The 14,872-nt window shown below is 37.3% G+C and overlaps 1 protein-coding gene across 4 annotated transcripts in view; it reads right to left on the bottom strand.

Moving 5' to 3' along the window:
* Positions 1 to 1,037: 1,037 nt before the first annotated feature.
* MON2 (MON2 homolog, regulator of endosome-to-Golgi trafficking) overlaps positions 1,038 to 14,872 on the bottom strand; it is a 67,909-nt gene continuing 54,074 nt past the window's right edge. Inside the window, exons 32-34 of one of the 4 annotated variants that reach the window (XM_035889361.1) lie at positions 14,094 to 14,176; positions 12,080 to 12,222; positions 1,038 to 4,684 (exon numbers count right to left, since the gene is read on the bottom strand). In XM_035889361.1, coding sequence (XP_035745254.1) covers positions 4,643 to 4,684; positions 12,080 to 12,222; positions 14,094 to 14,176 — 268 coding nt within the window. In that variant the 3' untranslated portion in view covers positions 1,038 to 4,642. Of the gene's footprint in view, positions 4,685 to 4,718; positions 4,746 to 6,650; positions 12,223 to 14,093; positions 14,177 to 14,872 lie in introns of those variants that run through there. The other 3 variants (XM_035889363.1, XM_035889362.1, XM_009649656.2) reach the window with 3 other exon arrangements.

The raw sequence follows: 14,872 nt of genomic DNA on the forward strand, positions 1-14,872 counted from the left end.
GCAGGGGAGGTTTCGCGGCCGGGCCGGAGAAGGCCCTGAAGGCTGCAGGGTGGCTCTGAAATGGCAGCCTGCTTTCTGATTACGTGTGTCTTTCGGTCACAGGAGTAAAGAGGCAGCTCGCGCCAGCGCTTCTCTACGTGCGGCGTGACGGCCTCCGACGAAGGCGGGGAACCGCGGCTGGGCTGGGGGCAGGCGGCAGAGCTAACGTGCGAGGCAAGGAGGGCACTGGCTTTGAAAGGGCAAAGTAAACGTTGCACTCTTTGATTCTGGGCTTTAACTTTTTAAGTTAATTCGGTTTTGCACTCTTAAGGGTTTTTCTTTGTTTGTTTTTTTATATACAAATACAAAACCTGGAAGCTCTTTTTATGTCTAAACGGAGGTAGACCCCAGGACGACTACTCCATACCAGGAACTGGCCTCCACGAAACAGACTGTGAACCTTACTACAAATGCACAAAAGTTTCAAACACAGTTTTATCAAGTGTGTTTTGGCCTTCACCACCAACAGATCTTACGAACAAATCTGTTGAAAAAACAGCTACCAATACACAAGAGGAATTAGGCTGCAAGAGTTAAAAAACAACTGTATAGTTCAGTTTACAAAGACTGTATTAACATCAGTGATGCAGAATATGGGAATAACCCACCTTGCAGCCAGACCTCAAATGAAACACAATAGTCCTGTAGTTTCCAGTGTAAAACTATCTACAACATGGGTTGAGAATAAAAATGCAATGCCCTTGCTGACAACTTGCGACAGATTTTTAGTTGAGAAAGTCACACTAGAAAGCAACCAAGATATGGCCACCCTAAAGAAGATACAAAGATAAAATACTTTATGATCATGTAGTTCCCTGTTTTGATACCTATATTAAGCATCAGGTGCAATTAGATCACTGATTGCTTGCTTAAAAGACATTTAAACCAGTGACATCCTGTTGAAGAACACGTGCCAAAAGTTTCTGTATGCTTATAAAGTACGTAAGTTTTTAATACTGACTGAAAGTTAAATAACTTTCTACAGCTGAGAAAATGGAAGCATCCAGTCACTCTGGAGTCCTTTGCTTCTGGTTCTGGAAGGGACTGCTTGATCTCCTTCAGAGAGATCCTTCTCTCTCCCAATTTCCTCAGTAAAGCTGTGTATTACTATTTCTCACAGGGACAGAAGGACTTAATCGTTCTGCTATTTAAGGTCAACTCAGGAGAGGTAAAGAATTACAGAGAGACAGATGCACCAAGGAAACGTATGCTCCATTCCTACTCGGTTAAGTTGGCACACACATGAAAACCCAGTTCTGAAAAAAACACAATCTAAAATTAGGGAAGTGTAAGTGTTTATTAAGAAAAAAAAAAAGAGCAAAAGCCAGATATTTTCACACCTTTTTTCCTATCAATAATTTCAGATTGATGTGTTTAAACTAAGATTAGATTACAAAAGGTATTAATAGTGGAAAAAGTCCTCCATACTTAGTCAGAATATTGAAGGTTTTGGTAAATTCTGGGCTAATTTTTACCTTTTTTTTTTCCTTTACTGTGCCCCCTTCTGTTCTAAGGCCACTTCAGCTATATAATGTAAAGCAACTTTTAGACAAGACTATCAGTATTTCCTGTCTCAATTACTTGTTTTCCTGAATTCAGGTCTCTTTTATATTCATTAATTAACAGACTGAATTCCATCATGAGTACATTTAGGAAGTTTCTTGGACAAGGAGTTTGCCATTTCTATATGAGGAAAATCAGCACTTCTGGATGAAAGTAAAAGTAAAGTAAGAAGGGGCAGGTAAACAACAGTAGAATACTGTTTCCTCTTGGAAGTTGGGAAATCTATTAATTGAAATATTTGTAGTCTACCGTGTATAGATGTATAGGCAGAAAATGTTATTTTTAAATTGTTATCACATATCTCTAAAAACTAACCGCAGATATTCAGCATACATCACTATTTATTACATGGCAAATCAGAACATCTGCAGTGGTATTTTCTTTTCAGATTTGCATTTATCTAAAAACTAGAAGTCCAAGAAGTTATTAAAGTAGATCCTGGAAGGCAATGAAAAAGCAACTAAAAGGTTAGGAAACATGCGAGGCTGCAGATGGATGCAGGTACCAATCTGCAAACTTCCAGACCCGAATGTTTGGTGGAGCCACTCACCTTGACGATTCCCTTGCGCTGTCCCATAGCCTGTAATGCACACCTCTCAGATTTTGAGGATTGGTGCCCTTAGTTACTTTCAGCAATTCAAGTCTTCTTTACTGAGAATGTGAATTGCAATGACTTTCAAAGAAGTCATGTTTACTAGCAAACATTTTTTCCTCGGAGATGAGAAATTCAAATGCCAAAAATAAGCATTCAGGCACCAACTTATAGGTATCAGAAGCAACTGTAACCTTGTTGACCTGAAACGACTGGGTAGCAAGCAGCAGTTAAATGTTATATAAAAAAAACAAACAGAAAAATTCTCTTACAGGGAGTGTACAAAAGTGTAGCAGGACTGGAAATGTTTAGTTCAGTTTACTGAGTTAATGAAAACAATAACGTCATGTGCTCATCCAAACTGGAGAATCTATGGAAAACCAAGAAAGATCAGTAGCAAGGAGAATTTAAGGTTCAAAAAGAGCTAGCTATACTCTCTACACTAACTGTTGAGCTCTTAAGTCTTCATCTAAGTATTTAGACTAATGCAAATGTTGTCCCTCGCAGAGACAGGACACAACAAATAAATGCTGGAGTATGATCTCAACGAGGGGAAGAAAACAACTAAGCCTCAGAGTAGGCTCCTGCAAAGGACACGTAAAAAACCAAAAAGCAAACAAAAAACCACAAAGAAAATGCTTTTAGGGGAGCTCAAAAAAACTACAGCACCATCAACACATTGCAACAGCAAAGTCAGTTGCATTTACTGTGGCTGGCTGAGCCACTGACAGATTCATCTTCCCTGTTTTGAGATGTCTGAAGTAAACTGAGAAATACCCACAAAACACCAGATGCCTAAGCCTGAAGTGCCGTAGCAAGAACTGGCACTTCCATGTAGCAACTTAACGTGACCTCTTTTAGGGTGGAATGGATCTCCTGCTAGGCCTGCCTAATTGTCTTCCCTAACTAGCCAGGCTAGTTAATCTTGGGGTAGACCTCAAAATTTTAGTTACCTAAATCTCAGAAGAAGAATCCAACTTGTGCCTCTCAAAGCAAATACTCCATACTGCCTCTTGTAAGTTTGATTACAGGAGGAATGATTTCTGTCAAAAGTGACTTGTTTTTAATGATGATTTCAATAAGGGAACTATGTTTTAAACCTTATTTTGCACCTCTATGTCTCTCTTCTACAAATTATTTTTATTACTTCATTAGCAATTATTTAAACGTTTGTTTGTAATTAAATATAGTCATTGCACTAAGACTGGCAACCTTTTATAACTAGGGAATACATTTACATAATTAACAATTCTACAGCTTATTAGATGCTAAATGGTTACATTTTATCAGAAAACTGAGTACATTTTTTCTTGATTATTTCACGCTTCATTAGTTTCCATAGGGCTCTGTTTGGATACAAAGTAGAACAATATGAAAAATGGCATTCAAAATAATTCTTTCTTAGATTGATCTGTTTTAAATGTATTGGATACATTCATGAAATACATATTGTTAACAAAGAGGATAGAACTCTGTTTCTGGCTGGCACTGCCTTCAGCTTTTAGATACAGTAGATTTCACCTTCACAGATCTATCCTATGTATGGAAGGGGAAAAAAAACCCCAAGCTCTTCTAATCCCTGATCTGATTCCAAGTCTGAATTAGTTGTTTGAATTAAGCCAGTTAAAGTGAAATTGAACTGCAAGAAGCAGCTACTGCTATCAGACTGTGGTTTAGCACTTCAAAAACTTGCTTCCTGATTCTTCCTGTATGAAGAGGAAGGGGTTTGTGCCACTCCATTCATCAGTTCAGTGCATTCTTTTTTAAGACTTTGGCAACACGTAACCGCTTAAAAATTTTAAGAGATTATAGTGCATACAGCTGTAACTGAGGTTATTGGTTTCATATTTTAAAAGAAAAAAATGAAAATGTCTTTTCTAAAATCAATGTTTATCTTTCCTCATTTGTTCTAGGGCAGCACTATGTGCAGACTCTGGGGCTCACTGTAGTGGTAAGATAGTACCAGATTATGCTACAACGCCAAGCCCTCAGGCATGAGCAGATGTTCTGTAAGTAGATCTGCACGTAATAGTTGTGATGTACTCCAGAAACCAGTTCTTTGTACACGTACATGCCAGCAGTACTATGGACATAATATTCCTGTCCCCTTCCATGTTCCCTCATGCTGATCAAACCCAGACTGCTCTCCGTGCTTATTAAAGGCCCTCTCTTGGTGGCAATCCAGTTTTGGCTGCCATTTTTCTATGGAGCCTCTCAGTCCATCCCCTCATGGCCAGGCATTAGCCTGTGATGTGATGGGGGAAAGAAGTGTGAGTCTTCTGGGAAGGAAGCCAGAAACATAAGTAATTCCTTGGCAACTTTAATGGTTCCAAGTAAGAAATAGTTAACATTAAAAACAACAGACCAGGCAATGTCAAGTTTCAAGTTTCCAACAGTCTCCCATCCTCACCAGCCTCTGCAGTCTTGAAGCTGTCAACTTCGGAAATATCACTGGTCATGGAGACTCATGCCAAGTCTAAGGCAGATATTCTGTACACAGAGAGCAGCAGTTATGATTCCAGTTTGAAGATCAGGGTCTTCAATAACAAAACTGTGAAGATGCCAAACAGATACCTGACTTACAAGGGATTTTCTTTCTTATTTATCTATTGGCAATCCCTTCTGAAAACAAAACAGACCAAAAAACCCTGAACAACATTAAACTGACAGGCAGTACGGGCTGAGGCCTTTGAGTATGTTTCAACATTGCAGTGTTTTTGATTGAAAAAAAAAGGTGGTAGCTGTATTTGACTTGTCCTTTCCATAAGGAACATGCTTCAGGTGAAAAGAGGATTACGGCGCTTGACAAAGGAGATTCCTTAAAAAGTTCTTAAGGTAGGCATGTGGACCACCAGTGGGAATAAATGTGTTAACATGGAGAGAAAAGCATATCATACAGATTTTAAAAATAAGCTTGTCTGAGAACTCCTCTGAAAGTAGAATATAAAGGAAATTCGAGCAATGAACGCTCTCATCCCTTGCTAATGAAATGCTGCAGTTAGCATAGGAAACACCCAGGTATCTCATCCTGTTTATCAAGTCTGTTTCATAATCAAGGCATAAATGCTTAAATAAGGACCTCAGAAATACAAGGATCACTTTCTAGTATGTTACTGTCTAACTGACAGGACACGAGGACTGTTACATTCTGAAAGTGGATGGTAACTCATGCATTGCAGTTGTTCTATTTGATGCATCCTACAATGCACCACAAAAAGCCTGTTCTGCTGGTAATACCACTCACTACTATTTCAATTGCAAGAATTCCATTCTGTCTTTAATATACACCTAATTCTTTAAGACATAACATACATTGTTCGTTGAAATTTTTAAAACAGTGTGAGTAGAGATCAGGTGTTTGATACATAACTGAAAAATACGAGATTTATTTAAATAAAGTTTTGACTTTATGCTTTAAAGACAATTACACAATCACTGTATAGATTAAATGTTACAAAATTATGGATTATGCACAGAAATGTATCAGTTTAAAAAATTGGTATAAAATTTTAATTTTTAATTGCTTAAAAGATCTTTAAGACTTAGCTTTACACTTCTATTATTAAAAACTGTTGCAAAACATGTTTTCAGATCTAGTTCTTGATGTTGTTAATGACAGCCACTTTAACACGGGAGCAATCTTCTAAGGAAAACCATCAACACTGTTTTGAAATTCCAGTCTCCTACAAGAAAGCCAGCACAACCAAATAGAAAAACCTGACTGCTGCTTAAACAGCAGCATCTTACAGTCATGTTGGTGAATTGCATCCCCGTTTTTGGGAGACCATTTCGCCAGTTGAGAGGCTGTGTTATAATCCTACTTTTTAGCATTCTTGTAACATGTATGTCAGTTTGCTACCGGTTTAGTAAGCACGCTCTCTTATCCTTATATTGTATTCAGAAAAGCTACACGTAGAATCCCAGTCTGCACACTCTGACCCTGATCAGCTAATGCTTGCTTTTAGGGTCCTGTCTGCTCAGCTAGACTTTGTTTCCCTGGTTTGCTTCTGAAAGAGCCATATGAAACAGTGCCCAAAGCTTTACTAAAAATCAAGGTTTAGCAACCAGTTCTTATCCCATCCACAAGATCTGTCAGTTTTTCACAGAAAGAAATTAGACTTGGGTTTATGTGACTTAATAATAGCACATACTTAATAGTTATGCACGTCATGGATATCTTGCTTATGCTAACAACAGATTTTAATTTTTACTTGTCAGAAAAAAAAAAAAAAGAATCAATGGCAGGCCAGTTGACCTATAATTTCCATCTTCTCCGTTTTGTCTTTAAAAAGTTAAAACACTGGTTTTGCTTTTTTTCAGTCATCTGGTACTTGTCTGGCTTTACATTAATTTTCAAAGATGACCTTAAAAATGCTGAAGTTCCTCAGATAGTTTGTTACATACCAGCAAGAATTCTACAGGCCCAGTCAATTTGACAACGTGTAATTATTTTCTATTTTTTTTTTTATGTTTTCCTTTTCCTAGGTAAGCTTCTTCAACCTCTGTCACTCATAACAATTGCACGAGCAATACACTGGCTGTTGATTTTTGACTTTTTCGATCAGTCATCACTGTAACAAACCAAAAAATTCAACACACAAATTGCAAATCTGAACCAAACACACAACCTCTTGATATGTCAATAGCCATCCTCTTTTAAATAGTCAGGACTTTTTTTAGCACAAATCTTAGTTACTACTTATGTATTTTTTCTGTGTCAGTTGACAGTTGTATCTCATCTACTTCCACGCCTATCTGTTAACACTATTCTTTGGTGGTATCTGAACTTCCACCTTCTTTAGGTCTCCCCTCCTTGTGTTTGAAGTCAATGAGATTCGTTTTAACTGTGTTGGTCTCTTATTACAGCTAGTCTCCGTCACCTGCACTGGGATGTACCTTCAGTCATGACCTTCCCATCTCCAAGGAACTGTCTTATCTCCTCAGTTCCTCTCTTACCTCAGACCGGTCTTCTGTGAGATCTTACCTATCAATTTTGTGAAATCTCCCTTCTTCAAGTCCAGTCGTTTTTATTTTGATGTTCTCCCTCCACCCTAAGAATCATGAATATTTAATTTCTCTTTCTTACACAAGTTGTCTAGAGCCATCAATTTTTTTTCCACGCTTGCTGCTGATGTAGTCATTCTTGATCCCAGCAGCTGGTTCCTAGAGAGCGTAACATTGTCTGTCCTAAATTAGCCAGCAGTCAGATACTTTGAAGATGACATAAATCTGAACACTACAACTCAGCTATGAAACAAGATTTACATTTGATGAGTTCTTAAAATATGACGCAACCTTCATGGGAGGGAAGTATTCTTAGCCAGGAAGCGTGCTTATATGCTGGTGCACAAGCCCTACTGAAGCTCTGAGTTTGAAAAGCTCTTTCCTGAGACTTGAGATAAACTAAATACTGCACAGACCTTATTCATTGAATTTATTCATCACCTGCGGCCAGGAAAAACTGTCCATATCCTGTTAGTTTTGTAATAGAGTTATTTAGTAAGCTGCAAGAATCAGTGAGGTCTCAATCAGTTTACATCCCTATCTAAGTATTTTCATGTAAAGATGCTAGAGATGAAAATTCTGAATCTCACCTGCATGTGCAAACACTAATCATTAAGAGAGAATGGTTTTTTTGTACCAAACCAGACTCATAATGAGCGCTGTACATTATCATAGAATATTTTATCGATAAAGCTGGAAGACAGTCCTGAGAGTTCTTAAAACAACACAATCTCAGTTCACTAAGCTAAAAGGGGAAGAAAAATGTTACTCATTGGTACCACACAAGTCACATTTTCATAGCTGACTCCTTCACAACGCTATACATGTACTCTGCAGGTGTACACAAACGATGACGTTTTGTGGTACTCCCCATGCCCCTTGAAAAGTGACATGGAGAGCCATGACAGAATGAAAGATCAGAATAGATGGACACAAAATACACACAGTATATTTTATTTTCTGAAATTTCTGCATCCCTGGAACGAGGGGCATTTCTGCTAACAATAATTTAGAAGAAGCTGTGGAAGATGCCTGCCTACATAGGAAGTGAGTAGCAAGCTGCTATTTTGAGGTGAACAACTAGTGAAAGACTCAGAACTGAGCCGTGCAGAAATGGATGAGGAGAAAACATGGGGTTCCCTCCCCGCCCCCAGAAGAGTAGTATCCTGCACTTCTAAATTAATTTCTGTAGAATGCATTGATGACTAGTATTTGTGTTTGCCATATGCTGAGGAAAATAAAGGCATTAATGTCACTAAAAATATCTTGCCTGAAGAGTTCAAGTCCAGCCATGAGAAGGTTTGTCCTTTGGCAAGAACAACTCAACCTGGGTGAAAAAAAACCCCAAACATCTGCAGAATACAACAATAAACTCCTTAAGTTTCACAGATGTACTCCTACTTGCTCTTGTAAATAACTTAACAGTGACCAAGTATTTCATGTGGGTTAATGTCCAGTAACATTCCACAGTTCACCAATAAAACAGGTAGGGAAGCAGGCAGATGTACAAGGGAACAAAATGGATGTCCAGTTAGATAAGCATCTCTGATGATAAGCAAATAACTACTGTCAGTTACTTCTAAGAATAAGACTTTTAATAAGTTCCTGGCGTGAGGCATCTGTTCCTTAATTGGAGTTAACTCTGTAATCCTCAATCCTTGCGTACTTAAAGCAGCGGTCATGGCACTGAGACATACAAGTTTTCCCAAGTAACCCAAAATCTTGATATGAACCTTCTAATAATCTGTAAGACCCTCACATTTTCTCTTTGGATTCCCAATCCATGTCTTTTTTTAAAGTTGGGGAGAAGAAGAAAAAAGGTGAAGATTGTGGTTACATTCAATGAGCAATTAATGCTTATCTTCCCACTTACAGCTGACATTTCTGTACAGTCAGCTGTACCCTTTTCTAGCTGATTTCAGTGACACAATACAGACTCCAATCCTGAAAACGTTCACACGTTTTACTTCTCATGACTAAGCAGTCCTACAGACTTGAAAAGAACTTGGACATGGGTCTACTCAATAGGTAACACTAAATTAAATTAACTTTCTTCAGGAATAAGATTTACCTTGCTAGAAACATGTAAAAATGTGAAATTTCAATATTCAAAAATGCTCTTTGCATCAAAGAAGCCCTAAGAATATTTAGCAGAAGGTACAAATAGAAGAAAGAAACAGACACTTCAAGTTGGAAGAAATATGTGAGTGCTGGACAAGAAGGCACAGTAAAGGGAATAATTCTTATTCACAGACAAAATTAGTCAAGGAAAAACCTCTTTTCTAAACTAAGTAGCTTTCGGTTTAGTTCTCAAACTATATACAAGAAAGCAGTTTGAATAGGGTCAGCCTCAGCTTGCGTGTCCAAAACTTCCCTCAAATAGCACAGATATTATTCATTTTGTAATTAAGAGGAAAGGAAGGAAAGTTAGATCATTGGTAGTTTATTTCCAAGCCTTTTGAAGATTCATGTCCACAGATGGTAAAGTACTAAGCTCTAGAGTCAGGAAAGACTTATCCAGCCCCTTTTTAAAATACAGATGAAGCTGAAGATGTGCTTCATTGGACAGAATGCATCTGTGTTATCACTGAAAAACCAATTAGAAACTAAATAGAAACAAACTCACCCACAGTTTTGTCTGCACGCCTCTTTCCAGAAATTCTGGCTAAGATAATATATTCTAAACCAAATTAATACCCTTCTTTCCTGTCCTACACTTTGTTTCTTTAATGACCTCGTAGACCTTGACTTATCTTCCACTAATTAGGGAAGCAGTTGCCAGGTTATCACTTTCAGAGTATGGACAATGTTGTTATCTGTATGTGGGACCCAGTTCTGTATTATACTGGAACGGCTCCTCCAAAGAAGCTATGTTGACATAAATTCTGTTAATTGGAAGCATTTGTTTCCTTAATGTAAACTCTGTGTTCTCTAAAAACTATCCACGCTTGACAACTTAAGTTCCATGCAACTTTGGTCACAGAGAAATGTGCAAGCTCTCGAAACCTCTTTAATATCTACTGTACTTTGAAACAGAAAGCTTTTCAAAAGGACCTAGGGACATGGTTTAGTGGTGGGATGGCAGAGTTAGGTTAACAGTTGGACTTGATGATCTTAAAGGTCTTTTCCAACCTAAACGATTCTATGATTCTATGACCATAAACTGGAGCCTTATGGGAGCAAGCTGTACAAAGCTGGGCTTGTATAACATTATTCACGCAGGGTATTTCTAACCCTGACCAGTTCATCACACCTTCAGCTTGAAGCTCCTGCAACTTCTGCATCTATTCACATGTACCAATCAATGTCCCTTTAGCCAGGGAAGTGTAAAGCAAACAGATATAATACCGTTTCTTATGCATGATAATCTCTTTTAATATCTACAAAAGACTTTAAGGAACAAAAACCTGAAGGTAAACTCTGAAATTCTGAAATCCATAGAAAGGCACCTGTCTCTTCTTTTTTGTTTTTTGTTTTGTACATTTGGCCTTTGTGCTTTCACATCACAGGTTAAAAATATGTGAATACAGGTGAAACATTATTGAAATCATAATTAAATAGGAGTTTAAGTGCTAAGTCACAAACTTTAAAAACAATACTGTTAAAAGTGTTTTGCTTTGATTGTGTATTACGTGAAACAAATTCACATTTACTCAATGACAAATTGTACTGCACTTCTATATGAGTAACTACCTTCAAAAATACACTTCTCATGGTTTTATATCAGACACAGTTTATAATTAAAAGATTAGAACAATTTTTTTGGGTTGAAAAGACAGTACAAAACAAAGCACTTAAAATTATTGAACAAAATATTACAGCCAAGTATTTCAGATATTCGATATCACCTTTCTTGGGTCATGATTCAAAGACTGTGATACCTGCCAAGAAGGTCAAAAAAGGCTAACATCTCTCAAATATGTATTTTTTTTAAAGCAAGGCTGCAACTACAAAAATGGATAGAGTTGAGTAGAACAAACATCTCAGAACAAATATATTATGAAGTGAGGTATGGTAGTGTTGAAGTGCTACAGTGGATTTCTGCATATCCAAACTTATTTCAGGTCAACTACTTTGAAGTTTGAGATCAGCAGATTACTGACTGCTTGCCGCAATCTTTTGTCATATGACCCTTTCTTAGATGTCCAATGGCCACAGAGAAGATACATTCAATTAAGCAAAAACTAACAACATGATCAGATATGAATGAGCATATCTGGCAATTTAGAAGGCAAACTGTAAGTAAAAATGCAAGCATACAACTTATTCATAATAAATACATTTTCGAGCATTTAACATTATCAATATTTTAAAAAGAATTTAAATAATAAATGCAACTATTTTATACAGAACTGTACCATTTATTATACACACAAGTATATCAGTTCCCTTTGTTTACAAAGGCTGGTTACAGATATATGGAATGTTACAGTACCATCTTGCATAAAATTTTAGTACAATTCGTACTTCAAAAAAAGGGTGCAAAACACCAGCCTAATAAATCTGACTGAATTGAAATATTTTTAATTACATCATTAACACATACACAACAAGCTGTACATAAGCCCACTTTTCAATCACCACTTCAAGATACTGTAGCAAGTACATTAGATTATAAATGATTCCAACTATTCAGTTAAATTTATTAAAGGTTTGCACTGCTACTCGCTCTGGAACCTTTGAGATATAGCCTGTATTCATGAATTACTGAGCTCTTGTTAGTACAGTTAAAAGGCAGTCAGCACTGGTTGCCAAAGTACTAGTCACAAGAGACTTCCTCAGAGAAACTTCACCTGGGAACAAACATTTTTTGGATACTTTTTTGCCTTCAAAAATAAAAAAAAAAGAAGTTTTATGGGGTCAAGACTCTCCATTCTGTACCTTGGATGCTGGTGGATGCATGAAGTCCTTAAAGGGAACCAGTGCCTCTTTCAGAGCAGAGCACACTTCCGAGGATGAGCAGGTGATACATTCTACTAAAGTCGGGTACAAGGCGATAACTTGTGCCCATGTGTTAGCATCGACTGCAATGAAGAAAAAGAACAGACTGAATCACTTACTACTGTGCAAATTCTTACAACAGATTTTATAAATAAGGGCACATACAGCTGCCTAAACATAGGTACCTAGTGCTTTATAGACACTACGACATCTGTACAGGGCTCTTGGATATGACGTAGGATTTTTGCAGGAGAGCCATACTTTTTTTTTTTTTTTTTTTTTCAGCAGCAGCTGGAAGCCAGATGGGGTATCCATAAAATGGTGCTACACACCTGTATGTCTACATATGAGTCATTCCCTCTGTTTTCTGGATGAAGAACTGACAAGTCAAAGATACTATTTTTATTAAATCCATAACGCACATACATTTTCTGCCTGCTTTTCTCAGCCATTGCAAGAAAATTGAATTGGACACACATTTCACTTTTGGAAATTTGTCAGCAATGAGGCCTTCTATTAATTCAGATCATTCCAGATTATGACAGCTACAGAAAGCAGAGGGACAAACACTGGACCAAGACACAAAAATAACCATGGTAAAGTTTGTTAGTCCAACAAGTGAAATTAATTTGATCTTATTTATGAAGTCACCTCCTTGCTTATCTCCATTTTAGCTCTGTTTTCAAAAGAGAACAAAACCCTGATTTCAGACAATTAATAATTTTCTTAAATAAAATCATTAACAGCTCGAAGAAGCAGAGTAAAGTGATTCTCTAATTTGTCCAGTGGTTCTCTTCATAAGAAAGTATGCAGGAGGTTTGTCAATCACTGCCATATATGGACCAGGTGAAGAATTTCTTTCATTGCAAAGAAAAGGGATGTGGGGAACGAGTCCAGCTGAGCTGGCTACTCTACCCCTCTAAGAGCAAGGTCCACCAAAGCAGCATTTCAGTTGCCTTCAGGGCTTGCCAAAAGGCATTATGTGTCCTGGCATAGTTCTGCCCTCAGCCTTTTGCCATCAGCCTTGGAAAGCACATCATCATGAATCTGGCTGCTCACGGATGCTGCAAGTGAGGCACTGCCTCCTTCAGGAAACCCACCTGCCTGTGTTTTTCTGGAAAGGCTGGTTTGTTTGTTTGCCTCAGGATTGAAAAGGTTTTGTCTGTTCCTCACAGTATCAAAAGCAGGGAGGTAGAGGGAAGTCTTGTATATGCAATTCTGTCAGAGTTGCAGAGTCCAGTACAGCTGGTTTAACTCAGACTCCGGACTAAGTTTTCTGGTGGGAATGCTCTATGCATACAGTAGGTGCAGCTTACAGGAGGAACAGGACGCACAACTATAAATGCAACTGGGGCCTTCCATTTAATTCAACCCTTAATACATCTGTCAACCATTTACTTGGGCATCAATTAGCTAAGACATCTTTCTGAATACAGGGGACAGGAGGTACTACAGAGGGAGGGAAAGCAAGACTGCAAGTTAAGTCTCCAACAGCCTTCCCATTCATTTAACTTATATACCCCTTTAATTGCAGAGTGCATCTATGTGAATGATCCATATTGAGCTATAAAGGTATCATGAGAAGAAAAAGGATCTAGCAAGACTACATATATTTAAGAATTTTATTAAATATTTTATGGAGGGTTTTTTGTTTAGCTGGTTTTAGAAGACACCAAGCTCTATCTAATAAAAGACACGACAAATTGAAGTTTTGTATTTTATTAAATATATCTTAGGACCTTATACAAAATTTTAGGTACACTGGAAAAACTGTAGGCTTTTTTTTCAGTCTACCTGCCACCTACATATACACAGAATTACAAAATACTGAATCTCACAGATTACACTTTTCTTTCAAATTTATGTGAAAATTACTACAGGAGAGAATAAATATCTCTTTGTGGCAGATATAATGTTATCTTGTTTAGAACCATGTTGTTTAACAAGAACTTACCATTTTCAGGTTGAGTTTTTTTAAGTGAATCTATGAGGGTACTGACAGCTTTTAAAACAAATATGATTTCTGTTACTTGTTGCCTACAAAGGGAAAAATGAAGACAGTCAGCTACTCATTTTTGTCTCAAGAATATGTTTTCTTTGAAATTTACACAACATTAAAAAAAATGTAATGGAAACAGCTGCAATAAAGCCTATCAAAAAAAGGATATTTAGAGATTAAGGTTATAATTTGTCATTAATTTTCCCACCATCATTGCTCTTGTCTCAGCTAGGATAGCTTTAAATTTGGTACTGGAAACAGTGTCTCAATCTGATGTATCTCATGTACATGATTAACTGTAACATGAAAAGAATCAATTTCATTATTCACGATCAAAACCCTTAAAAGTTAAGTGAAATTTAAATAAGTTCCCATTTTAAAGAATTTCCTGGTACTTTGGTCAATTTTTCTGTTTCAAGAACAATTACTTCAGTAGTGATTCACAACGTTGCTGTTTGGATATTTTATCTCGTTTTTGAGGAGAGTCTCCACCTCTCAATTTAGCAACTACACATAGCTCTACTGGGAATTACGGGGAATCAGATTTCAGAAATGTTATGTTACAGATAGCAGAAACATTGTTTCAGGAACTGACAATGTTAGTAACTAAGTCACATTCCTATTGTCTATCATCAGCACTGAATAGGACCATTATTATGTAAAGCTTTTACAACAAAAAAATGGCATCAACATTTTCTTTGAAAGATCTTCCCCACAAACATTTCTGTGGCTTT

Source organism: Egretta garzetta, unplaced genomic scaffold (genome assembly GCF_000687185.1).
Source record: "Egretta garzetta isolate BGI_Z169 unplaced genomic scaffold, ASM68718v1 scaffold502, whole genome shotgun sequence".
Lineage (NCBI taxonomy): Eukaryota > Metazoa > Chordata > Aves > Pelecaniformes > Ardeidae > Egretta > Egretta garzetta.